The 26,787-nt window shown below is 40.3% G+C and overlaps 1 protein-coding gene across 1 annotated transcript; it reads left to right on the forward strand.

Annotated features, from left to right (window-relative positions):
• On the forward strand, positions 1-26,787 carry Tmem41b (transmembrane protein 41B). Its single transcript, XM_028894635.2, has 7 exons — positions 1-363; positions 6,609-6,726; positions 11,281-11,409; positions 15,928-16,021; positions 17,182-17,286; positions 22,479-22,617; positions 25,244-26,787. The coding sequence occupies exons 1-7, from the start codon at positions 243-245 to the stop codon at positions 25,411-25,413; spliced, it is 876 nt and encodes a 291-aa protein (XP_028750468.1). The 5' UTR covers positions 1-242; the 3' UTR covers positions 25,414-26,787.

Raw genomic sequence — 26,787 nt, forward strand, 5'->3', positions numbered from 1 at the left:
ACTGGGCCTGCGGGAGCGCGCGAGGCTCGTGGGCGGTGCTGGGCGGTGCTGGGCGGGCACTAACCCGAGGTCCCCGGGAGGCTTTGCCCAGTGTCTAGCTGCCGAGGTCGTCTTGGGTGAGGGGGTCGCGCCGGAAGTGGCTGTGCCGCGCGCCTGGTGTTGGTAGGAAGCTGCTAGGGGAGTTTAGTCACTCAAGGGGGCGCGGCACCACTGGGCGTTCTTCACGGCCCCCTGCAGCAGCCATGGCGAAAGGACGTGTCGCCGAGCGAACGCAGACGGGGCCGCTGCACTCGACCCCGGCCGGGGACCCGGCCACCGGCACGCGGGGTTCCACCACGCCAGGCAGCAGAGACCACCTGAAGGGTGAGTGGACCTGCGGGCCGGAGCTCAGGCTACTCCCAAAGGTCGAAGGGTCCAGTCCCCCCCAGCAAGTCTCAGAGAAAAACGGACCTCAGCTCCCAAGGACCGCAGCAGGAGAGTGGTGTAGTTGGCAGGGGGACCGCACGACAGAGGGTCAGACTCCTAGTAGATATTTCCCCAGTTAAAAGAAGCAGTGACGCTGACTTGTTGAAGATCAGACAATGAGGTTGGTTACCCAGGCTACCTACTAGACAGGTGTTTAAGAGACTCGAGGCTTCATTGCATTGTTTTACAGATGAACCAACTGAGGACTATGCAGGTAAATGACTTGTGCAGGGTCACAGCCAAACTAAGGTAGTGATTAAGAGCAAAGACTTGCCCTTCCAGGTGCCACTTGAAAGTGTCAGATCCTGTGCTTCCATTTACCCTGCTTTGTAACTTTGATTTTTGTTTATGATTGTTGTTTTTCGAGACAGGGTTCCCCTGTGTAGCCCTGGCTGTACTGGAACTTGCTCGACAAGGCTGGCCTGGAACACAGAGATCCTCCTGCCTCTGCCTCCCTTCCCTGGTGCTAGGATTAAAGGCTTGCGCCACCAGCGCCTGGCTTGGATTTTACTTACTTACTTATTTATCTACCTATCTATATATTTATTTACTAACTTATTAAGATAGAGTCTGGGGCTGGGTGGTGGTGGCTCACGCCTTTAATGTCAGCATTCGGGAGGCAGAGGCAGGCGGATCTCTGTTAAGTTCGAGGGCAGCCTGCGAGTTCCAGGACAGCCACAGCTGTTAACAGAGAAACCCTGTCTCTAAAATAAAAAAGACAGTCCAGGCTGGTCTGGAATTTACAGAGATCCACCAGCGTCAGCTTAAGGAGTATGCTACCATGCAGAGCTGGATTTGTAACTTTAAAAACTCAGTATCTGTATTAAACAAGAATAGTAATAATAGTATCTACTTAGTCATTGGTGCGTGGTGTAAACAAAACAGTTCACATAAGCTTGGCTTCTATGAAATGGAAGCTAAACGGGGCGGTGGTGGTGCATGCCTTTAATCCCAGCGCTTGGGAGGCAGCGGAGTTCAAGGCCAGTCTGGGCTACAGAGTGAGTTTCAGGAAAGGTGCAAATCTACACAGAGAAACCCTGTCTCAAAACAAAAAAGAAAAAAAGAAAGAAAGAAATGGAGGATAAATAATAGTTCAAAGAAAAACTCATTTCAAAAAAAAAAAAGTAAATATATAAATATTAAGCTTTTGATTTTGTCTTTTATTCATTGCTTTTCAGCAACTGAAGTGATTACATTCTTTTATGTGCTTTTGAAGCTCAAACATCTGAAAGGATCAGAATAAATGGCCATTAAGTTGTTTGCAGCTGACTTACACTGCTGTCTTCTACCACTACTAATGGCCCAAACGGTGGTCTTGTAAGAATATTTAGTGGAGGGGCTGGGGAGATGGTTCAGTGGTTAAGCACACTGACTGTTCTTGCATAGGATTCTGGTTGGATTCCCAGCACCCACATGTCAGTTCGTCACCATCTGTAGCTCTAGTTCCAGGGTATCTAGCACCATCTTCTGGGTAATGTGCACTCCCCACCCCCATGATAAAATAAATCTTTAAAAAATAATACACAGTGGAAATGTTTTCTCATCTGACTTTAAATATGTTGTAGTATGATTTGGCTCTCATAGGTTTATGTATTTGCATTTAGACTGTGGAGCTAAATAATTTTGTATAAATGAAAATCTCTTTGAAACAAATTGTTGCTAAGGCCTAAGTCTGCTTTAAAGGAAGCGAACACTGTTTTTGAAGACTCAAATGTGGAGAGTGAGAATAATCCAAGCTTTAGGTTTCTTGCAAGGATGTTATCCAGGTAGAGCAAGCGAAATAATAATTGTCATTTGGCTTGAGATAGTTTCAGTTGTGCAGGTTTTTTTGTTTTGTTTTAGAGTTACTAAATACATAATAATAATAATAATAATAATAATACCTCAGAACATCCAGAATTCCTTTATGGTGGTTTCTTTTATCAAATGACTTGCAACTACACACTACACATCCATAAGCCAAAGGATAGAGATTTGAAGATGTGCCCTCTAGGAAAAGTGGGGTTTAGATAAGTCTAGGATATGGGAAGGGGATTCTGAGCTAGGGGAAATAGTAGACTTGAAGGTTAGTGTGACCCCTTTATGTGTGTCAGGAAAGAAGTTAGTTTGTCACCAGTGGATGGGTTGCTGTTCGGTGATAGGAGATTAGGTTAGTCTATTTGATATGATTATGTTAGTTAGGCAAAAAAGATTTTTTTAAAAAATCTTATTTATTAATGACTCAATTTTTTTTTTTTTCCAGACAGGGTTTCCCTGTGTAGCTTTGCGCCTTTCCTGGATCTCGCTTTGTAGACCAGGCTGGCCTCGAACTCACAGAGATCCACCTGCTCTGCCTCCCAAGTGCGCCACCGCCCGGCATGACTCAAATTTTTTCTCTCTCCCCACCCCCTGCCTTTTCCTAATGTTAGGAATTCTCTTTTTAGCAAAAAATTCTGTGGCCCTCTTATGTGATAGGATTTAGTTTACTTAGTATTCTGTTGTGGTGCCATTAGTAACTAGTTACCAATCAATTTTCTAGGATTGGAATAACAATTTTTATTGATTGTAGATAGCAACTTGCCATAAAAAAAAAGGCAAAGAAGAAGTAAAGATTCTAATAATCTTTGATTGAAAACTATTTAGTGATAGAATCTTACAAATTCTGAAACAATTTAGTGTATGTTTTTGTTTGTTTTTAAGATAGTCTCCCATATATCCCAAGATGACTTGGATATCCTTCTTCCTCAGTACTGAGATTCCTAAGAATGGACCACTGTATACCAGGCCATGACACTTTTTTGTCTGTATGAGAGATGGTCTTACTCTATAGAGACGGTCTTACTCTATAGAGATGGTCTTACTCTATAGGCCAAGCCTAGCCCGGGCTGGGATCCATCTTTTGGCAGTCCTGTCTCTGTTTCCCTAGTACTGGGATTGCAGACAGGTGCCACCATCAGTAACCTTTTGTGTTTGTGAGGTTTTGGTTTTTTTCTTTCCTTTTTTCTTGTTTTGGTGTGAATGTGTGTGTGTGTGTGTGTGTGTGTGTGTGTTAAATGTGCATGTCTGTGGGTGCTTATGCTTGGGAGGTGGATACAGGAAGATCAGGAGTTCAAAGTCACCTTCGATTATATTTTTTGAGTAAGGTCAGTAGTTCAAGGTCACCTTTGATTACATTTTTAAGTTGGAGGCCAGCCTGGTCTACATGAAACCATCTCAAAAAATAGAAAACATAGAGGTACAATATGGTTATTTTTAATTTTTTAGGCTGTATTCATTTGTTTATTTTCTTATTGAGAGGGATTTTTCACTGTGTAGCCTTGACTGAACTGGAACTCACTGTGTAGAGATCCATCTGCTTCTGTCTCCTGAGTGCTCAGACTGTATTGAAGATGTTGATGAATGGAAAAATTTCATAGAGCAGGATCTAGAAGGAAGTCTGTTAACTTTTAACAAAAAGATAAGGATAAGACAAGGGACGGTGATTTTGTGAATAGACTTAGTAGGGGCAGGGTCCTTGGGTACAGGGAGACTGTTGTGATAGGGTTGTCAGTGATAACCGAGATTGAAGCAGAGAAATTAGATGAACAGAGATTGAAGAAGAGGAAGTAGATGGACTTGTAGGTTGACAGAGCATGACTCTTTCTCAGTCAGTACCTTTGACCTGGGAGGAAGTTGGATAGGCAGATAGTTGGATGAGTATGATACTATTAGATGATAATATTAACAAGCATAATGGTAGTGTTGGGGAAGATTTAGAAGCTAATGCATTTCATGTGCAGGCCTGGTGGCTGCCAGAGCTAAAGCACACCCATCTAACATACTTGTACAAAGATACATTAGTAGTATACATGGTGCAGATTCAGATGGAAATTATAAAAACAATTTATAAATGAATTATAATCAAAACTATAAATGGATTGCATGCTAGCCTTTAGGTTTTACTAGGATTATGCAGAAGCGTTGTTAAATCATAATTATCAGCACTGTTTACTACATGTGAAAAAGTGGAGCCTCAGAATTGAATGTCACTCAAGTGTTTGTGAACCTTTTCCCGTGTTTTCCTACTTTGCTGGTGAGCATAATAACGGCTGATAGAGGCGGAAGGGGCTCAGTTTCAGACAGTGAAGAGAACAAGTGTCAAGTTAAACCTTAGAAGTTAAGTCACTGTCAAAGAAGTAGCAAGTAGATGTGTACTCAAAACTCTGGTTAGTTAATGCTCTGTAGTCCAGTGAACCATTTCTGGAACATGTCCCCATTGACCCCTAACTTAGGACTGGTGAATTCTTAGTGCAGAGGAAAAAAATTAATTTTCCAGATAATATAACAAATGCCTTATTTAAAATTTTACTTCAAAGCTGGGCCACATGCCTTTAATTCCACGGCAGTGAGTCTCAGAAAGGAGAAAAAAAAGTTTTAACTTCAAAAGACTGTTTAAGTCCTTAAAATGTACTTAGGAACATACAGTACAGGTTAGAAGATTCTTTCCCCATCTTTTAATCTTCAACTAAAAATTGCCTTTATCGTGTCCACCAAGTAATCTTTCTGTCTGGCCTTCCTATGAAATCTTTAAGTCCTTTTGGATTTGTATTCTTTATGGTGGTGTTGGCCTGCTTCTTGAAAACAGGTTGAACATAGTAGTGCTGAGCATACAGAGAAGTGTGTTCAGTCTGTGACTTCTATAGAAACCAGGAATGGAGAGAAGATCAACTGTTTGTTCTTAGAAATCATTCTTGGGTTCACAGATACTTGCACAGTAAAAACTAATTATTACTAGTTTTAATTTTAAGTTAATATTAAATTATATTATTATTGCTGGGCAGTGGTAGTGTACACCTTTAATCCCAGCACTTGAGAGGCCGAGGCAGGCAGGTCTCTGAGTTTGAGGCCAGCCTGTTCTCAGAGGGAGTTCCAGGACAGCCAGGGCTCCACAGAGAAACTATCTCAAAAAACCAAAAACAAAAAAAAAATTATTCCTATCAAATACTTTGAGTTCATGGACTTCTCAATAAAATAAGCTGAAACTTTGAACTGGGACAAGTTAATTCTAGATGGTAGGTTAAAAAGGTTTTTACATTTATTTGTTTGCTTATTTGTTTGTTTATTGGTGGGTAGATGGGACATGTGTATGTACCAGAACACAGTATTCCAAGGCACACATATAGAGGTCAAAGGACAATTTGCAGGAGTCTGATCTATCTTTCCTTTTCTGTGGGTGTCAGGGATGGAATTCAGGTCGTCTGTCAGGTTTGGTGGCAAATGCCTTTACCTGCTGAGCTGTCTCCTCAGCTCTCCAGATAGATTTAAAAATAGTGTGTCTTTAAAAGACAACAGGCATAATAAAAAACTAGACTACTTATATACTACTTATATGTATGACAATGTCTTTGCTTTGATGACAGACCATTGAAAACTGTTTCTCTGAACTCAGTTTTTATGTAATTTTTTTTTTTTTCTTTTTTTGGTTTGTTGAGACAAGGTTCAGGGTTTCTCTGTATAGCCCTGGCTGTCCTGGAACTTGTTCTGTCTAGCTACATAACTTCTTCCTGGCCAGCTCTGTCACTTCATGTCTGTATAGGCCTCCAGAACTCTATGGTTGGTACTGGGATTAAAAGTGTGTGTCACCAAGCTTGGCTCTGTTCCCTAGTGTGGCCTTGAACACACAGATCCTGCCTGCTAAGTGATAGGATTAAGGGTGTGTGCTACACCACTGCCTGACTTCTTTTTTTACTTAAAATGGCTTGTTATTTCCTCTGATCTCCAGGCAAACTATATTAAGCACAAATAAAATATCACCACACCATTATCTATCCTAGGCTGGCCTCAGACCTTGAGCAGTTCTTCTTCCTTCTAAGAGTTGGGTTTACAGGTTTGACCTGTCACGCCAAGAGTAATTTATGTATGTGTATGTGGTATGTACTTTTGTCTGGGTGTATGCATGTGCAGGCCAGAGGTATCTTCCTCAAAAAAAAAAAAAAAAAAAAAATGCTGAGAGATGACCAGTAAGTGGTTCTTACAGCAGTTGAAGTAATTGGTTTAATGTCATGGTTTTAGGTAAAAGTTTGAACAGTTTTTGGGAGGAAAGGATTTGAAGAAGTTATTATGAAGAAGTTATTAGTTAGCTTGAAATACTATTTATTTTAATTACACTTTTTTTCTTCTTTCAGACAAACCTTGTGCAGAAGCTGGGTCAGCAAGAATGTCACTCCTTATACTGGTGTCCATTTTCTTATGTGCAGCATTTGTTATGTTTTTGGTATATAAAAATTTTCCTCAGCTTAGTGAGTAAGTATACAACAAGAGAAACTAAAAATGTCTACGTATTTTAGATGTTAAGTGAATTAAAAGCTAAATTTCCTTTGGCAACAGAACTGTTAAGGTGATTATACCAGCTCTCATAGATTATAAAAGTCCTACCCTTTTGTTTTTCAGACGGATTGTCTTATTCCCTCTCTTGTCTAAACTCTCTGTTTTCTCGAAGAATGACCTTGAACTTCTAATTCTACTGTCTCCACCTCCCTAATCTGAGATGATCCCAGATTTTCATCCAGGGTTTCCTGTATGTTAAGCAAGCAATCTACTAACTGAGATATGCCCCCCCAGGCCTCCTTCCTTTCTTTATTTCCTTCTAGATCTAGCTCTGTAGACCAGGCTGGCCTCGAACTCACAGAGATTTTCCTGGCTCTGCTTCCCGAGTGCTGGGATTAAAGATGTGGGCCACCACTGCCCGGCTATTTCTTTCTTTTCTTTCCTTCGTTCCTTCCTGTAGCTAAAGTTTTCCTGTGTCCTGCTAAGTCTGCAGCCGCTCAGACCCAAGTAAACACATAGAGGCTTATATTAATTAAAACTTCTCGACCATCAGCTCAGGCTTAACACTGGCTAGTTTTTACATTTAAACTCAGCCCATTTCTATTAATCTATATGTCGCCTTGTGTTCTGTGGCTTTACCTGTGTGCCATTACATGCTACAGCCTGGATGCCAGGCTGGTGTCTCCTGACTCAGCCTTCCTCTTCCCAGAATTCTTCTTGTCTGCTTATCCTGCCTATACTTCCTGCCTGGCTACTGGCCAGTCAGCATTTTATTTATCAGCCAATCAGAGCAACATATATTCACAGCATACAGAACATCCCATAGCACCTTCTTTCTTTAAATGAAAGAAAATTAGAATTTATTAAGAAAAGGATAGGACAAATGTGGTGGCTCAGGCCCTTAATCCCAGCACTGCAGGGGCAGAGGTTGAGGTAGGTAGATGTCTCTGAATTCAGGGCTAGCATAGTCTTCAAAGAACAGGGCAATAGTTCACATCCAAGGGTTACCAAAGGTTTCTCAAGCTAGAAAATTGCCTTTTGACTCTTTGATTTTTCTGTGGAAGGCTTTTCTAGTATCAGTTCCCTAATTAAGAAGTCATCTTTCAAAAGTGGCCAGGACCAGTCAAGGAAACTTCGATGGAAAATTTGAAGCACTGGATCTTGCAGAATTAACTAAAAAGCAACCACGGTAGTGTAAGCTGTTTGGGCAGGAATCTGGGCCGTCAGCTGAAAAGTATAGTGTAGCAACCCAGCTGTTAATTGGAGGTATTACTGGATGGGTTTCTCTGTATAGTCCTTGTTGTCCTGGAACTAGCTCAGTAGACCACACTGTCCTTGAACTCAGAGATCCACCTGCCTCCGTCTTCTGAGTGCTGAAATTAAAGGTGCATTGGTTTCATATTCCAGAAAGTTGGAAAATTGGCTGCAACAGCTGTAGGAGGTGGATTCTTTCTACTTCAGCTGGCAAACCATACTGGGTACCTCAAAGTTGACTGGCAACGAGTAGAGAAAGACATGAAAAAAGCTAAAGAGCACTTGAAGATTCATAAGAATAACCAAATATCAACTGAGGTCAAGAGCAAAGCTGAGGAGGTTGTGTCATTTGTAAAGAAGAATGTTCTAGTGACTGGAGGATTTTTTGGGAGGCTTTCTGCTTGGCATGGCACCCTAAGAAATACAACTTCATTTTATTGTTTTTTTTTTTTCTTCTTGCTTCTACACTCAAACATAGGACAATCAACACTCCTCTTCCTCCTCTTCCTCCTGTGCCTTCCTCCCTGTTGTGGCAAATCTGAATGGCTTCCATAGGCTTCTTCTGGTACAAGGTTAATACAGGCCTTCTGAGCTTTACATGTTGGAAAAGACAATAGATGTTAACTCTCCCAGTATACTCCTCACTGCTTGGTCAATGAGTAGCTTAGTAAGAATGTTCCCTTTCCTCTATGTAAGCTCCTTTTCCAACTTGATTTGGAAAAGCAGCATGTAATTACTTTAGTATGTGCTACATGGAAAGGAACCAAATACATTTGCCTTTAAGCATTAAAAAAAAAATCATCTTTCTAGTGACTTTCAATTTTTTTTTTTCCAAACATGATTACTAGAAGACATTTTATTATTTTATATGTGTGTGTTTTTTTTTTTTTTTTTTTTTTTTTTTTGAGACAGGGTTTCTCTGTGTGGCCTTGGCTTTCCTAGAACTTACTCTGTAGACCAGGCTGGCCTCAAACTGAGAGATCCACCTGCCTCTGCCTCTTGAGTACTGGGATTAAAGGTGTGCACTATCACTGCTCAGCTAACCTATGTTTTTTGAGTCAAGTTCTTTTACATAGCTCAAGCTGGTCTTGAATTTAAGATCCTCCTGCTCTGCCTCCTGAGTGCTGGGGTTGTATGTAGGTGTTTCCCACCATGCCCAGTGAGGAGATTTTTATAAGTGAATCTGTATGCATGTGATTTCTCTTTCAGTGTATATTTTTAAATTTTCTGTGTGCGTGAGCTGAGAGTGTATGTACATTAGTTTTTGAAGCAGAATTGAAGTTTTTATTAAAGACATTTTAAACAGATCTTACACACTGGATTAATAGAGGCTATGAGGAAGAAAGTAACATACCCATGTGGGCTTCTCAAAGGAGAGTTGCCTGCCTGTTTATATTGTTAAGCAAATACTAACTTTTTTTTGAGACAGGTTATGTATGTATGTATGTATGTATTCATTTATTCATTCATCCATCCATCCTTCTATATACCCTCATTCTGGAACTCTCAATATCCACCAGGCTGGTATAGGACTAACAGAGGTACTCCTGTCTCTGCCTCCTGACATGAATTTAATTTTAGATCCTTTCTGGCTTTAATAAAGGAATAGGAAATAAAGAGCTGATTTAAGGTAATCTTTGTTTCCAATCTCTGTAATAACATAATGTAGTTAGGTACCTTTTCTAAGTCTGCTATTTTTCTATATATTTGTGTGTGTATATGTGTGTGCACACTTCTGTGGAGTATTTCTAGTTTTAAATTGCATCAGCAAGAAGCTGCTTTAGTTAGGTATTTTTATAGTACTAAGAAAGGTAGCATGCAGCCAGGTGTGGTGGTATACATCTGTAGTCCTACCAAGCTAGCTACTCAGTCTGAAGCAGGAACATCAGTAGATCCATAAACTGTAGATTAGCTTGAGCATCAAAAATATAAAAAAAATAGGAAAATAACATTCTGTCATTATCCTGCAGAGGAAACAGTCATAAAAGTACATTAAATTCAGCCGGGAGGTGGGGGTGGGGGGTGGCCCATGCCTTTAATCACAGAACTCAGGAGGCAAAGATGGGCAGATCTCTGTGAGTTCGAGGCCAGCCTGGTCTACAGATTGAGATCCAGGACAGGCACCAAAACTACACAGAGAAACCCTGTCTCAAAAATAAAAAATACATTGTATTATTTATTTAATGGTTTTGTTGTTGTTGGGTCTCACTATGTAGCCCTGACTGTCCTGGAACTCACTAATCAGACCAGGCTGACCTTAAACACCCAGAGATCTACCTGCCTCAGTTTCTGGAGTGCTGGGATTAAAGGGGTGTGCCACCACTTTCTAGTTTTATTTAACTTTTTTTCTGAGACAGGGTCTTGATATGTAATCCTGACTGCCCTAGAACTCACTATGTTGACCAAGCTAGACTCTTAATCTGTCTGCCTCTGCCTCCTAACGCTGGGGTTAAAAGCATGCACTGCTACATCCTGCTTACCCCATTTATTTGGAGCCAGTATCTTCCAATGAAGCACAGATTGTCTTCAAACTCCGGCCTCAGCCTACACACTAATTGGGGTTATCTATCTTCCTGGCTTTTTACTTTTGCCTTGCTATTAATTTTGTTTTCTATTTGCTGCCTTGTTTAGAAGTAAATGATTTCTTCCTTATAAAAATTTCAACTGGGTGCTTTTGTTTTTTGGAGACAGTGTTTCTCTGTGTAGTCCTGACTGTCCTGAAACTCTTCTGTAGATCAAGCTAGCCTATAACTCAGTGTTTTGCCTGCCTCTCCCTCCCTGAGGGTTGGGGTTAAAGGCATGCACCACCACTGCCCCACAAGTATGTTTTTAATATGTTAATACATTTCTTAATGTTTAAATTAAAATTAAAGCCAATAGTGAAAGAAGTGTTTTTAATCTTTCGTTTGTACCTTTTGGTGGTGGTGGGGTTAAGATAGGGTTTCTCCGTGTAGCTTTGCACCTTTCCTGGATCTTCTCTCTGTAGATCAGGCTAACCTCGAACTCACAAAGATCTGCCTGCCTCTGCCTCCAAGTGCTGGGATTAAAAGCGTGCGCCACCACTGCCTGGCTGATTTGTACCATTTTGAACTTTAATTTATATGTGTATATGTTTACAGACTGTAAAATCTAAAATTTGTGAATTTGTCCTTATTACAGCTAAATTGCATTGCCTCATTTTTGTTTAAAACTTGATGTTTTTTGAATTTGACTTTGATTTTTATCATGGAATTCTGGTTTTTAAAATTTTTTACATTATTAATTTTATTTCTTCAGAGAAGAAAGAGCGAATATGAAGGTTCCAAGAGATATGGATGATGCCAAGGCTTTAGGAAAAGTTCTCTCCAAATATAAGGACACCTTTTATGTACAAGTATTGGTTGCTTATTTTGCTACATATATTTTGTATCCTTTTATCTAAAAAATGTTTTCTAATTTGTTCAAGATAAAGTTCTAAAGGTCTACTGTTTAAGTAATGACTGTTTTCCTTTAAAATGTTAATGCAGGGGCCAGTGAGATGGCTTAGCAGATAAAGGGGCTTGTTGCCAACTAAGCACATCCTGGATTTGATTCCTAGGACCACATGGTAGGAGAGAACCTGCTCCTGAAGGTTGTCCTCTAACCTCTACACATTCCACTTAGGTCCACACACACAAATAATTTAATATTTAAAAATGAATAAAACTGAGTTTGTTTTGTTTTTTTGAGGCAGGGTCTCACTTTGTAGCCCTTGCTTACCTGGAACTTTAGACCAGGCTGGCCTGGAACTCATAGAAATCTACCTGCCTCAGCCTCCCTGAGTGCTGGAATTATAGGCGTGAGCTCTCAAACATTAAAACCCTGTTGGGCATTGGTGCTCACACCTTTTATCCCAGCACTATGGAGCCAGAAACTGGCAGATCTCTATAGATATGTGTATGTATGTGTGTGTATATAAAATATATATATAGTGCTTAGCTTTCCTCTTATTGGAATATTTTTCTTATTTTATTTTTTTATTTGCATTGGTGTTTTGCCATGGGAGTCAGGTCCCCTGAAAGTGGAGTTACAGACAGGTGTGAGCTGCCATGTAGGTGCTGGGAATTGAACCCAGGTCCTCTGGAAGAACAGGTAGTGTTCTTACTGCTGAGCCATCTCTCCAGCCCCCTAGAATATTTATTTTTATTTATAAGTTTTATAGGTAATTAATCTTTAAATTTCAAGGGCTATCTTCAATTATGAGTTACCATTTCATTCAAAAAAAATTTTTTTTTTTTGATACAGGATTTTAGTGTGCCTGTCCTGGATCTCTCACTGTAGACCAGGCTGGCCTGAAAATCACAGAGGTCTGCCTGGCTCTGCCTCCCAAGTGCTGCGATTAAAGGCTTATGCCACTGCCACCCAGCTTCATTCAAAAAATTTTTATGTGTGTGGGTATTTCACCTACATGGATATCTGGTGCACCGCTTACATGTGTGGTACCCTTAGAGGTCAGAAGAGAGCATTGGATTCCTGGGACTGGAGTGAGAGACTGTTGTGAGCTTCTGTGTGGGTGCTGGGAATCGGGAAGAATAGCCAGCACTTTTAACTGTTGAGCCCCAGCCCCATGTCATTTTTCAGAGTAGTCTCTTGGCTTAGGTAATTATTTAATACTACAAAATAGTGTTAAGAAATTTATCAGTGCTGCTTATATGGCATACACTTGTATCCTAGGGTTTATTACTACAAAATGCATTTAGTTTAAAATTTTAAGCAATCCAGCAAGTCTTACTACACACAATTACTATTCATTCGATAAATAATAGTAATTTCATTTGTTTGAGGTTTTTTATTTTATTTATGTTTATTTCAAAGATTTATTTACTTTATGTATATGGATGTTTTGTATGCATGTACATCTATCTGTACACCAGAAGAGGTCATCTGATCCCATGAAACTACAGTTATATATAGATGGTTGTGAGCCACCATGTAGGTGCTGGAATTGAACTCAGGACCTCTGAAAGAACAGCCAGTGCTCCTGACTGTTGAGCCATCTCTCCAGCCATTTTTTAAATTTTATTATGGTGTGTGTGTGCACACACTTGTATAGAGGTCAGAGGATAACTTTTTAGAGTGAGTTCTTCCCCTACACCTTTACATGGGTTCTAGAGATTGCACTCAGACTGTTGGGATCCAACTCAGGTTGTCAGGATTGCACAGCAAACACTTTTACCCAGTGAGCCATCTTGTCAGCCCGTTTTAGGTATTTGTGCAGGTTTTGTTTGTAGTTTGTTAACCCCTTTTTGTTAAAATACTCACGTTTATTTGGGTTTTGTTTGTTTGTTTTTTGGCTTTTCGAGACAGGTTTTTTCTGTGTAGCTTTGCACCTTTCCTGGAACTCACTCTGTAGCCCAGGCTGGCCTCGAACTCACAGAGATCTGCCTGCCTCTGCCTCCCAAGTGCTGAGATTAAAGGTGTGCACCATCACCACCCGGCTCTATTTGTATTGTTTTTATTTATGTGTGTGCATGTGCGTGCACTCTCATGCTATATGGAGGCCAGTGAACAATTTTGTAGAGTGGTTTTCTCTTTTTTTGTTTTTAAGACTGGAGTCTTGATACATATCCCTGGCTGTCCTGGAACTCACTCTGTAGACCAGGCTGACCTCAAACTAATAGATCCTCTTTCCTCTGCCTCCCAAGTACTGAGATTCAAGGTATGTGCCACTACACATCCAGCCTGATTTTCTTTTTCTACTTCTTTGTGGGTTCCAGGGATGAAACTTAGGCCACTAGGCTCCAAAGCAAGTGCTTCTACCCACTAAGCCATCTCAGTAGCCCGTCTTGTACTTCGGAATATTAAACTCTGAATAGGAAAAGGCACACTTTTTGAATTGAGTGAACAACAGGGAGAGATTTGATTGTGGTGCATATAACAAAGATTTCATTTTACTAGCACAGGGCTATTAGAACTCTGTGAGCCATCTAGGGACATGAGAAAAAGTAACACTGGAAATTAATTTTTTTCCATGTTGTACTTGAGTATATGTGTCAGATAATTTTATCATTTCAAAATGTTACCCCATGTGACTGCTGGTGTGTGCTGGGATTGACCCGGGGCCTCCAGTGCACTGAGTACCTGCTTCACTACTGATCCTTAGCCCAGCCCCTAAAAATTATTGATGAGATATTTAATTTCCTCTTTTGTTTGAGTTTTTTGTTAGTTGTTTTGTTTTGTTTGAGACAGGGTCTCATTTTATAGCCATGACTGACCTGGAACTTGCTATGTAGACCAGACCGCCCTTGAATTCAAAAAGATTACCTGCTTTTCCCTCCCCAGTGCTGAGATTAAAGGTGTGCACCACAAGCTGGCCCTCCTCTTTCCGTAATACTTCTCTGAAATATGCTTTGTACTTTATACTCATAACACATTTCAACTCAGATTTGCCACCTATCAGTGTCTCTTAGTAGCCATGTAGCTCCTATAGTCTCAAACTTGTATATAAAAATATTTGGGAGAGGTGTCTCTTTTGATAGGGTTTTGTTTGTTTGTTTGTTTTTTGTTTTTCTAAAGACAGGCTCACATGTAACCCAGGCTGCCCTTAAATTTGCTATGTAGCCAGTAATGATAACAAACCATTCTTAATCTACCTCTTAGATATTAGGATTCCATGCATTTGCTACCATACTTGGCTGTTATTTTTATTTTATTCTTTTTTTTGGCTATAATTTTTAAAATTTCTTATTTTAATCTTAGTGTTTATTTAACCAGTGTTTTTAAGTAGTAAGTATATATGTTTGAGTATTAAAAAACCAAATTGCTAAGCAACTGGAATAATGGGAGAATGATCGGTCCACAGCATAGTCGTTAGTACAGCCAGTCTGCATTAGCACATATTAATTAGTATGCCTTTAAATTTCAGCGCTAGGAAGCAGGGGCAGGTGGATCTCTTGAGTTTGAGTCTAACCTGGTCTACAAAGAACGTTCCAGGTTGCCAGAGACTACTAAATGAGACTGTCTCAAAAAAGACCTTACTGAAGACTTTTTTTTTTTTTTTTTTTTTTTGCTTAGCTGCCTAATTTGTCTCTGCCCAGTGTCTATTGGGTGTTTGTTCTGGATTTCCTCTTAGCATAATCTTACCAACATGTTTGTTTTTGCTCTTTTTCTCTTTTGAGGACCTGCTACCCAGCTCCCAAATAAATCACACACAGAGGTTTGTTCTTAATTATTAATGTACGGCCTTAGCTTGGCTTGTTTCTTGCCAGCTTTCCTTAATTTTAAATTACCCCGTCAACCTTTTGCCTCTTGGCTTTTCTCCGTTCTCTTCTCTTGTAACTCTTACTCTCACTCTGGGCCTCACTGTGAAGCTGGGTGTCTGGCCCCTAGAGTCCACCTCCTTCTCTGACTCTTCCTTTCTTTTCTCTTTCCTCCAGAGTTCTCCTTCTGTTTATCCTCCCTCTGCCTGCCAGCCCCACCTATCCTTTCTCATGCCTTGCTGTTGGCCATTTAGTTCTTTATTAGAACATCAGGTGTTTCAGACAGGCATAGTAACACAGCTTCACAGAGTTAAACAAATGCATCATAAACAAAATAACACACTTTAAAATTGTTGTATTCTACAACACCAACATTGTGTTTATTTTCTTGCTGAAGTGTGTGGGTATCTTATTTAGAGCCAGAGACATTCATTATCCTTCACTGCAAGTTGGTATTCCTAGTTCCCAAACTAATGATCCAGAATCTCCAGAGTATGCAACTTGTTCTAGTGCAGATATGATACTACGAGTAGAACAACCCACCTGAGCTCCTGGGGCAGGTTTTAGTCCAACACAAAAATAATACTACTACATAAAATTATGGGGTTATTAACAATTTCTGTATTATAATTTTCCTCAGATGTTGAGTTTATCTTATAAAAATTCTACTTCATTATGTTTTAATCCTTAACTTAGAAGTTAACAGCTTGCAAACATTTGCTATTCCAGGTTCCATATTCCTCAGTATACTCTCGGGGTTTCTTTATCCCTTTCCACTAGCCTTATTCCTTGTCTGTTTGGTAAGTATGTGAAATGAATTGGGAGACTGGGAAAATAAATAGAACATTGAGGATAATAATGGCATTCTAGTCCCATCACTCTGTGTCATCTTAACATTCATCCGTTTTTGAGGAGTTAATGTCAATTAACAGGAGTGTGGTTCCTGTTAAGTCTCTCATATGGAGCTGTTAAGAGTTTGGTTTCCTAGAATGGGGTACTATTGACTGACTTGTAATTACATAGCCTTTCTTTTCTGGTTGTTTTGTTTTTTGTAGTTCAGATGGTTTAAGAGTATGGGTCGACACAGTGAGCCCCTAGGCTGGAAGTAGTATCTTTGTGCATAGCTATAGGGGAGAGTGGGAAGGGCTACTTATTTTGGGGTGAGGGGTTGTGTTTGAGGCAGGGTTTCTCTGTAACAGGGCCCTGACTGTCCTGGGACTTATTTTGTAGACTGTACTGCCCTCAAACTCACAGAGATCTGCCAGCTTCTGCCTCCCTAGTGGAATGCTGGTATTAATGGCCTGTGGCACCACACCCAGCTAAGGATCTTTATTCTTTTTTTTTTTCAAGGTTTATTTATTATGTATACAGTGTTCTGTCTGAATGTAACCCTGCAGGCCAGAAGAGGGCACCAGATCTCATTACAGATGGTTGTGAACCACCATGTAGTTGCTGGGAATTGAATTCAGGACCTTTAGGAAGAACAAGCAGTGCTCTTAACCTCTGAGCCATCTCTCCAGCCCTCTTTATTCTTTTTATGCTTTTATTTTATTTTATTAATCTATTTATTTGGTTTTTCGAGACAGGGTTTCTCTGTTTAATAGTCCTGGGACTTGCTGTATAGACCAGGCTGTCCTGGAACTGAGATCTGCCTGCCTCTGCCTTCCAAGTGTTGGGATTAAAGGTGTGTGCCACCACCACTCAGCAAGTTTCCTTAAGCTAAAGGATAGCAGTAATTACTGGATATGGCCACAGAGTTCAATTGCAAGTACCCATTTATTTTAACTGATGTTGTTTTGAGTTACGGTTTGAGAAAGAACTAGATAAATGGGTTCTGATTCTCTAAATAAGAGATGTTATATAGACTGCTCTGCCTGGCCCTGAAAGAGGTCACCTAAGTAAATAATGTACAGGAATGAGATGGGAAGATACAAAGTGCATGTGTTGTTTTGTTTTCCAGTGTTCTGGACTTGGTGCCTCATTCTGCTACATGCTCTCCTATTTAGTTGGAAGACCTGTTGTATACAAATACCTAACAGAGAAAGCAGTAAAATGGTCGCAGCAGGTAGGCATGTACTTTTGGTTCTCTTTGTGGTTCTTTGGCTTTGTCATCATTTTTAAAAATAATGTGATAAGAAATTTTTAAAATGGTGTTTTTGTTCTTTGAGAATTTCACAGTGTATTTTGATTATATTCACACATGCCTATTTTCTTACTATCTAGCCCTGGCAAGCCTAGAACTTAGTTTGTAGACCAGGCTAGCCTCAGATTCACCTCTAATATCTGCCTACCTCTGCCTCTAGAGTGCAGGGATTAAAGGCTTGGGCCACCATTCCTACAAGAAGTTGATTTTAAAGCATGTTTAAATAAAGTTTAAATTGTTGATTTGACACAAAGTAAAATAACCTGGGAAAAGAGACTCAATGAGGAATTGTCTAGATTGGCTTGGCTTGTGGGGTTTTCTTTGTTGGGTTGAGATGGGAAGACCTGAATGAAAAGGAGAGCAAGCTAAGCTATGACTGTATATTAATTCATCGCTGTCTTTGACAGTGTATCTTGATTATATTTAATCCAAATCTGACTTTGCTCTTCCCCATTCCTTCCATACGTACCCCTCCTATAATCTGTGCCCTCTCCCCCAACCTGCTAAGTCTGTTAGTGTTGAGTGTTCGTGGGAATAGGGTCATCCACTGGAGCATAGGTAACCAACCTACCACCTCAGAAAAATGACCCCTTCTCTCCTAGCAGCTACCAACTACCAATAGCTTCTTGGCTATGGGTAGAACCTCATAAGTCCCTCTCCATCTGTGCTGGAATGTTTATTGTGTAGTTAAACATTGCTTAATCTTATGTAAGTAGCCATAGCTGCTGTAATTCATGAGTGCAGTAGCCATGTTATTCCCAACATCATTTCACAGTTTTCATTCTCATCCTCCAGCTCTTAAATTCTTTCTACTCCCTTCTTCCGTGATGTTCTCTGAGACCCATTTAGGTCTGAGCACTCAACAGTCACTTACTGTCAGCACTTCGGCCAGTTATGACTCTGCATTGCTGCCCACTGCAAAAAAGAAGCTTTTGAAAGCAGCACTAATCTACAGCTGTAAACATGAAGATTCAGAAGGCTTTGACAACATGCACATTTAGCAACACAACAGTAGTGGGTTCCTTTCTAGTCCCTGTGACCTCTCCAGCCACAGGCTTTGGTCAGATTTACATGGCCACAGTTTGAGTTTTTGGAGATATAACCTTGTTATGTGGTTATATACATGCATACAATGTATTTTGATCTTCTCCACCTCCTATTTCTTCCCTTTAATTCCCTCTAGACTCACTTTCCAACACACCCCTTCCCAGTTACATGTCCTTTTCTTTTTCTTTCTTTTCTTTTTTTGAGACATGGTTTCTCTGTGTAGTCCTGGCTGTCGTAGAACTCACTCTGTAGACCAGACTGGCCTCGAACTCACAGATCTGCCTGCCTCTGCCTCCCAAGTGCTGGGATTAAAGGCTGCAACACCATGGCCTAGCTAAGCATTTTTTCCCCTTTTTCTTAATATATCACACTGAGTCCAGTTGGTGCTGTTCATACGCTGATGGATGTGAAGAACCCTGGTATATTTTTAAAGTGTGAATTATAACTTGGGTTATAAGTAGATAGATCATCCCTATGAAAATATTAATTTGTATAGACTATAAATTTATGTATCAGATAATTTTATGTATGAAATTAACTTATAAAAATTATATTTTGACAAGAATAATATTAGGGGGATGCAAATATAAATGTTCATGCTTATCATGATTATGTTCTCTCTCTTTCTCTTTTGTTGGTGTTCTGCTGAAGATCCAGACTCTTAGTCATACAAAACATAGCACTCTGCCACTCAACTGCATCCATAGCTCCTCTGACTTTGTGTTGTTTTTGGTTGGTTGGTTGGTTGGTTGGTTGGTTGGTTTTGAGAAGGGTCTCACTCTGTAGCCTGGCTGGCTAGGAACTCAAAGAAGTCTGTGTGCCCTTGCCTCCCAAGTGCTGGGATTAAAGGCGTGTGCCACCCTGCTAACAACTTTATTTTAGTTTTAAATTTTCTTTCAAATTTTATTTTTATTTATGTGTATAAGTATGTCATGTGTATATATATATATTGATGTCTGTGGAGGCCAGAATAGTGTCAGATCCCCTAGAACTGGAGATAGAGGGAGTTAGTTGTGAGCCATCTGATACGGGTGCTGCAATTTGAGCTTGGGTCCTCTGGAAGAACAGCAGATGCTCTTGACTGTTAAGCTCTTTCTCTAGCCCCAATGATTTTACTTTTCTTGAGACGGTGTCATGTAACCCATGCTGGCCTTGAATTCCTGATCCTTAGCCCACCCCTTCCCTGGACAAAAGGGACAGGCAGCTGCAGGAAAATGTTGGTGCCAGGCTCCTTCTTGGAGCAGATCTGCTGTGGTGGAACAGAGGGATATGGTCTGGCTACAGAGTTAAGTGAGAGAGAAAAGAAGCAAGAGATGAAATTACAGACAAGGAAATGAATTAGAGGCAAGGGACAGGCAAAAAAGAACGAGTTCTGCCTGGTGGCCAATTTTAAAGGGTGCCCATGTCCGGAAAGGGACCTGGCCATAGGTGATGATGTAACTATTTTGGCAGAGTCTGGAGGAACTTGAGAGAGCGGGTGATAAGAAGGAATCCAACAGGTTAGAGCTGGGATAGGAGTGAACATTGCAGGCAGAAGTTGTAAAGATTGGGGTATTAGATAGAGGTTTGATGGTAGGCTCATTTTCCATGAGTGAGGTAGAAGATCCAACAGACTGAACTCCAGCCTCCCAGAGGGTCAGCGAGGACCAGTGACCAAAGATCTAGGGACTGTGGGGGTGAATGGGGGCAAGCTCTACTGTATGTCATCACGTGGGAACAGATGCCTAAGGGCAGAGCCCCGAGACACATGGTCGCCCAGTACCGTGGCTTTTGGGTGAGGCCTAAAGGCGAGAAACCACGGTTGAGATGAGACAAATCCTTACTGGTGGAAAACGGCCAGAAGGGAGGAGCTTACCTATAGGATAAGTGTCCCAGCGATCCTCCAGTTGGAATTGGAAGGTACAGGGTCCCAGTGTTTCTCAGACTGCCGGCAGGTGGGAGAAAACGCCAGGGGTACTTGCCGAGTCACAGCACCAGTGTTGTGAAACGGTGTTCCAGAGGCCTTGGTGAGTTTGAGCCGAGGACACATGCCATGCTGGTGGCGGTCAGGGGGTCACGGCGGAAAGTTACTAACACTGCAGGCACAGTATCCATGTGGAAAGGTTTGTTATTAAAGGGGGAGGGGAGAGGGAAAGAAAGAAAAGGAGAGAAGGGCCAGCAGAGGTGCCCACAGCCTCGAGAAAGGGGAGGGGCTTTTCCCCTCCTAAAGGGGGCTTTTCGTAAGATGACTTCAGGATGCTGGGCGGGCTCCCAAGGGGCAGGCCTGAATGCCAACACACACACACACCGTTTGTTTTTTGTTTGTTTGTTTTGTTTTTTGTAAACTCAATTAGCAGAAGTCAATGTCAATATGAAAGCATCCCAAAATTAGGCACTTTATGTTTTGTGTGGATGTAGCATATTGTCAGTGGGTAACTGAAAAACCTTTAGCTTACTGCTCTTGAGCATTTTAGTAGGAAAAACGCTGTTTTCAATCAGGATCTCTGAAAAGATTAGCAGTGATTATGTACTGTATGCAGAAAAGTGCAACCATAATCTTTGCAGTGTATTAGACTCTCTTGTGCCAAATGCTGGAGAAAAACACAGGCATGATTTTGCTACAAGGTTTCAGTTTGTAGTCCTTACCTGTGTTCATTCTAGGCCAGGGTGGGACAGAGCATTAGGCAGAGGAAGTTTGTGACAGTGTCTATTCACCTCATGGCAGAGAGGAACCCAGTAGAGGTTCCTGGGTGGAACCGAGATACAATTCTAAGAACACCCTTCAGATAGGTTGTGGTGGCACATGCCTTTAATCCCAAACACTCAGGAGGCAGAGGCAACGGCTGATCTCTGAGTTTGAAGCCAGCCTGGGCTACATATCCAGTTCTAGGACAGCCAGGGGTTACATAGAGAAACCCTGTCTTGAAAAAAAAAAAAAAAGGACACCCTTCAAGTAGCCTGCTTCTTCCAGCTAGGCCCCACCACTCAGTTTCTGTAACCTTTTATATTTTCACCAACTAGAGACCTAGGCTTCAACACATGTTATAGTTGTTGGGGGGACGTTTTACTTTTAAACAATAACAGGAGGAGAATTCTATTTTTATAAAAAGATCAGAATAATTGTGTCTCATATAGGAAATACAGAGATCTTCCTTCCTCATCCCCTCTAAAAAAAGAGAAGAAAGGGAAATTTTGTATTTTACTTCAATTTGTGGTCACGTATTTGTAAAACATCTGAAATTTAATGACTAGACTTTTAGTTTACACATTGAATCTGTAATATCAGAAGAAATATACTTGTATAAGTAATATCACTTATTTCTGTGTAAGTTATACAGAAATACAAGTAATTAGTATTTATATTTAGTGAAAATTTTGTTTACTTATTTAATTCACTCATATAATAACATAAGATGAAGTGAAAATTTTTTAAAATTGGAAACTGGAGGCTAGCATGAATGAGTCCCTAGGATCACTCCCTCTCCCATAACCATAAAAACTAAAATTGGGGGCTTGAGAGATGGCTCAGAGGTTTAGACCACTGACTGCTCTTCCAGAGGTTCTGAGTTCAATTCCCAGAGCCCACATGGTGGCTCACAACCATCTGTAATGAGATCTGGAGCCCTCTTCTGTATACATAATAAATAAATAATTAAAAAAAAAACAAACAAACTAAAATTGGGGCTGATAAGATGCCTCAGTCTTGGGGTTGGGGATTTAGCTCAGTGGTAGAGCGCTTGCTAGGCAAGCCTGGGTTCGGTCCTCAGCTCTGAAAAAAAAAAAAAAGCCTCTGTAACATCATGGCCCCAAAAGCCTAACGACTGAATTTGATCCCTGGAACCAATGTAAGGGTGAAGGAAATAATTTTTTAACTTTGTGTGTGTGTGTGTATGGGTCTGGGTGTTTAACCCTGGGCTTTGAACATGGTAGGTAGATGCTCTATCACTGAGTTACATACCCAGAAAAACACACATTGTTTCTGTTGGGTAAATTGTGACATATCAGGGATGAGAATTGAAGGTATTTTATATTAAGCAACTTACTTTCAGTATTGGTCTTAACTTTTTCCTCTTCTTTTCTTATGACAGGTAGAGCGTCATAGAGAACATCTCATTAACTACATTATATTTTTGAGAATCACACCATTTCTGCCTAACTGGTTTATTAATATTACATCTCCTGTGATAAATGTGCCATTGAAAGTGTTTTTTATTGGCACTTTTCTAGGTAAGACTTCATGCTGTGCGACAGCTCATCATGCACATGTCCAACTGTCCAGCTGGCCTAGATTGCCTGCTATGTGCAAAATCACCACTACCATATATAACTCTTGGGCACAAAGCCTGGCCTAGATAAATAGCTTGTTCAGTGTATTGTAATGTGTTACCTCTGTAAAGAATGAGCACTTTCTACTAGATATTATTTTAGTAACCTGAGATTAAGCAGAACCCCTCACCACCTGTGTGTGTGTGTGTGTGATACCAGGGCTCAAATGTGGGGCTTCTGTATGCCGAGCCAGCAGCTCTGTGCCACCAACAATATCTTTAGCCCAAGGAGACTTTTTATATCCACCCCAACTCTGGCCCATTGGCCCTTTCTTTGCCAGCTGGAGCCAGCTAGATCAGAGATGACAGGCTCTCAGGGCCATGAGCTTTATTGGCTGAAAGCTCCTCTCATGAGCCTGGATTGCATGTTGCCTTGTGAGCATCCCAGGCTTCAGGTATCCTCTGGCCTTCCAAAGGACTTAGTGAGTGATGACTAGTAACTGGCCAAAGACAACTTTTTCTTAGTACTTTTCTGCACAAACTTCACGGTTCCCCAGCCTGAACATTTTTTTTCTTGGTTTTTCGAGACAGGGTTTCTCTGTGTTAACAGTCGTGGCACTCGCTCTATAGACCAGGCTGGCCTCCAACTCACTGAGATCCACCTGCCTCTGCCTCCCAAGTGCTGGGTTTAAAGGTGTGCGCCACCACCACCCAGCCTGAACTTTTTTTTAAAACCCCACTGCCTATCTCAGTAGACAGAAACATTTAGTTTCTGTTTTTGAACTTTTTTCCTTTGCGTTCTAATCAAATGTTGAAATCCAATTTATTATAGGTATTACCAGAAGTCTAGGAAAAGTAAGATCAATAGACATCAAGGAATTGATACTAGAATTTGAAATTAATAAGTGGACATAACAATTCATTTAGGGGAGTTGAGTACTTGTCTAACTACCATATATAAGGTCCTGGCCTTGATTCCCATAACTGCCAAAAAAAAAAACCCAAACAAACCCCAAACCCTTAATTTTGTGAATTCTGCCTTTATTTAGAAAGACTACTGTTTTTCTTTGCAGTTTAAATTGCTTGGATTTAGCATTTGGGGTTTTTCATGTATTGAATATCTGTTAAAGTTTAATACTTACGAGCTTCGATTTTTTTTTTTTTTTTTTTTTTTTTTTTAAATTACGTGTCTGAGTGAGAGAATATGCATGTGAGCGTAGGTACCTGTAGAGGTCAGAGGCATCAGATCTCAATGTAGCTGGTGTTTAGGGCATTTGTGAACCACCCAACATGGGTGTTGGGAACCGAACCCTGATCTTCTGCAAGAGCAGCAGCAGGCATTCTTAACCACTGAGCCATCTTTCCAACCCCTTGCATTTACTTCGTATTATAAACTGCTGTGCCTACCCAGACTGTGTATCTTCCCAACTTCTACTATTTTTTGTGTTTGATTTGGAGGTAGAGCTTGAACCCAGGAAGTCTGTTCTACATATGTTCAACCTAGTTTTTTGTAGGGCGTTGGGGGTGCTGGCAGTACGTGGGTTTGAACCTAGAGCTTCATGCATGTGAGGCAAATACTCTTCCATTGAGTTAGATCCCCAGCCATCTTTCTTTTTCCTCCCATTTTTTACTTTGAGACAGATTGCTTAGGCAAAGCTTGATCTCTAATGGCTTTCCTGCCTCAGCCTCCCTAGTAGTAGTTGGAATTACAGGGCTGATTGGCTTTTAAAACATGCTAAAGTTGTGAAGTTATTTTGTGGATGGCATGTTTTTATATTTTGTTTTCATTTGCCTTCTCAAATATTCTGGCTTTAAAATTTTTCATTATCCTGAGGAGGTGCCTATGAAAAACTGAATTACTTTTAGGGGACTACACTTAACGAAGCTTGAAGTTTTCTACCCACTGAACCATCTCGATAGCCCGTCTTGTTTTTCTCAATATGAAAAGGTGCACCTTTTAAATTAAGTGAACAACAGAGAGAGATTTGATCTTGGTGCATATAACGAAGATTTCATTTTACTAGCACAGGGCTATTGGAACTGGGTGAGCCATCTAGGACCATGAGAAAAAGTAACAATTGAAATTAATTGTACTTCTATGTTGTACTTCAATCTATGTGTCAAGATAATTTTATCATTTCAAAATGTTATCCATGTGAATGCTAATGTGTGCTGGGATTGAGCTGAGGCCTCCAGTGTGCTAATAAGTACCTGCTTTAAATTCACAATCCTTTCTTCAAAATGCAAATAGCTGTGTTCCTAAAAGACAGTATATACACATAGAAATTTAATTTTTAAAATGTGATTTGGGGAGTCTGGAGTTTTGGTTCAATGCTTAAGAGTACTTGTTGCTTTTATAGAGGACCTGAGTTCAGTTCCCAGTACCCATATGGAGGCTTATACCTGTCTGTGACTCTAGATCTAGGGATCTGATGCCCTCTTCTGGCCTCCATGGGCACTGCATGCACTTACATACATGTGAGCAAAACATGGATGCACAAGAAAAGATATGGGAAGAAATGGTGGTTTTACTTTATTTGACAGGCTCCCAGTACCACTCACTCACTGTCTTTTGTTTTTTATTTTAGGTGTTGCACCTCCCTCTTTTGTAGCAATAAAGGCAGGAACAACTCTGTATCAGCTTACGACAGCGGGGGAAGCCGTTTCCTGGAACTCAGTATTTATTCTAATGGTTTTGGCTCTTCTCTCTATTCTGCCAGCCATCTTCCAGAAAAAACTAAAACAGAAATTTGAATAAAAATCATGAGTTTTTGTTTTCCACCACTACCACCACCATCATCATCATCTCAGGATTAGCAGGTGTATCCGTGTTATGTTTTGAAATCACCTCTTCAGTAACTGAAAGAAGGATTTGTAAAGTAAAATATCCCAGGAGACAGTTAAAACAATGCATTTATGTGACGAGGGAGAACAGAAATTGTTATACTATGAGAAGTGCTGCCATCAGATTTGTGAGGTGTATGTTATCCATTACTCTTCCTAGAGTAGCTCTGAGATAGCATTCATGTGACTTGGTTTGGAATTCTTACTCTAAATGATTCATTGAATTGAGTGGTTTTTTTTTTCTTTTCTGTCTAATAACTAAAATAGTGAACTCGGGTACAGTGGCACATACATGTAATCCCGGCTGCTCAGGAGACTAAGGCCAGAGGATTGCTAGTTTGAGACCAGCTTGAGCAATGCCACAAGACCCTATATTAAAGTAAAATAAGGAACAGTGAAATCAAACAATAGAAAAATTCACAGCATAAACTGAATACTTGAAGCAAACAGGAGGTTTTATTTTCTTTCTCTTCAGACAGCACTTTCCATAGGCCAGTGAATGTAGCAAGGATGAGTTATTAAAGTTTTCCTTATAGATTTTTATCATGGATAAGTATGATAATTTAAATTCTGGCCAGTCTGTTTTCATCCTTTTTCTAGGCTTTACAGTATTTCCACCGTACATATATAAAATGAGAATTATATGCCTGTATCATATTGGTGTTGATAATGTATATTCAGATAATAATATTTTGTTACAGTGTCTTTATTATCTTGAAGGGGTTCTAAAAGTAAATACTCGAAGCATATAGTTTTTAGACATTATTATTTTATACTGAAACATCTGGCAGAAACAGTGGTTAACTCTAGTTTATTTGTTCCAATGACTGTAAACTTTGCCTCATTAATATGTCTGCTCATTAAAGAGTATATTGTGTAATTACCTTATGCATGATAAATCTACGATTGCTTTGTTGCCTTTCCTCTGATGACTTCCTGTTTGGGACAGCACTTGATTAGTGCAGTTTCCCAACTGTAGAGCTTTTTCACCTCACGAAGTGAAACAATTTTTACATGGCGATTAGCGGTTCTGCCATTCCTTGGGAGACTCATTTTGTCTGAGTGGGTATGCCCTTCATTCCTTGCCAGGACAGAGTGACCTGAAGCACTCCAAGATGCTGTTGGTGTGTTGAACAATTGCTTTAGCGGTGTGGGAAGTCCTTGTGTTTTTATCTTCATAGTCTGATCATCGAAGTCCGTTTTTCCTGCATAATATGGACTAATCTTTTTCTGTCACAGTGTTAACATGTGGATATATTACAAATACAAGGAAAATAATATTGATCAA

Source organism: Peromyscus leucopus, chromosome 1 (genome assembly GCF_004664715.2).
Source record: "Peromyscus leucopus breed LL Stock chromosome 1, UCI_PerLeu_2.1, whole genome shotgun sequence".
Classification (NCBI taxonomy): domain Eukaryota; kingdom Metazoa; phylum Chordata; class Mammalia; order Rodentia; family Cricetidae; genus Peromyscus; species Peromyscus leucopus.

What these genes read in the sequence shown, in the direction of transcription:
- Tmem41b (XM_028894635.2), top strand. Translation starts at nt 243, where the DNA reads ATGGCGAAAGGACGTGTCGCCGAGCGAACGCAGACGGGGCCGCTGCAC. An exon ending in AATTTTCCTCAGCTTAGTGA is followed by an intron (nt 6,727 to 11,280) that starts GTAAGTATACAA and finishes TTATTTCTTCAG; the next exon opens with AGAAGAAAGAGCGAATATGA. An exon ending in TTTTATTGGCACTTTTCTAG is followed by an intron (nt 22,618 to 25,243) that starts GTAAGACTTCAT and finishes TTTTTATTTTAG; the next exon opens with GTGTTGCACCTCCCTCTTTT.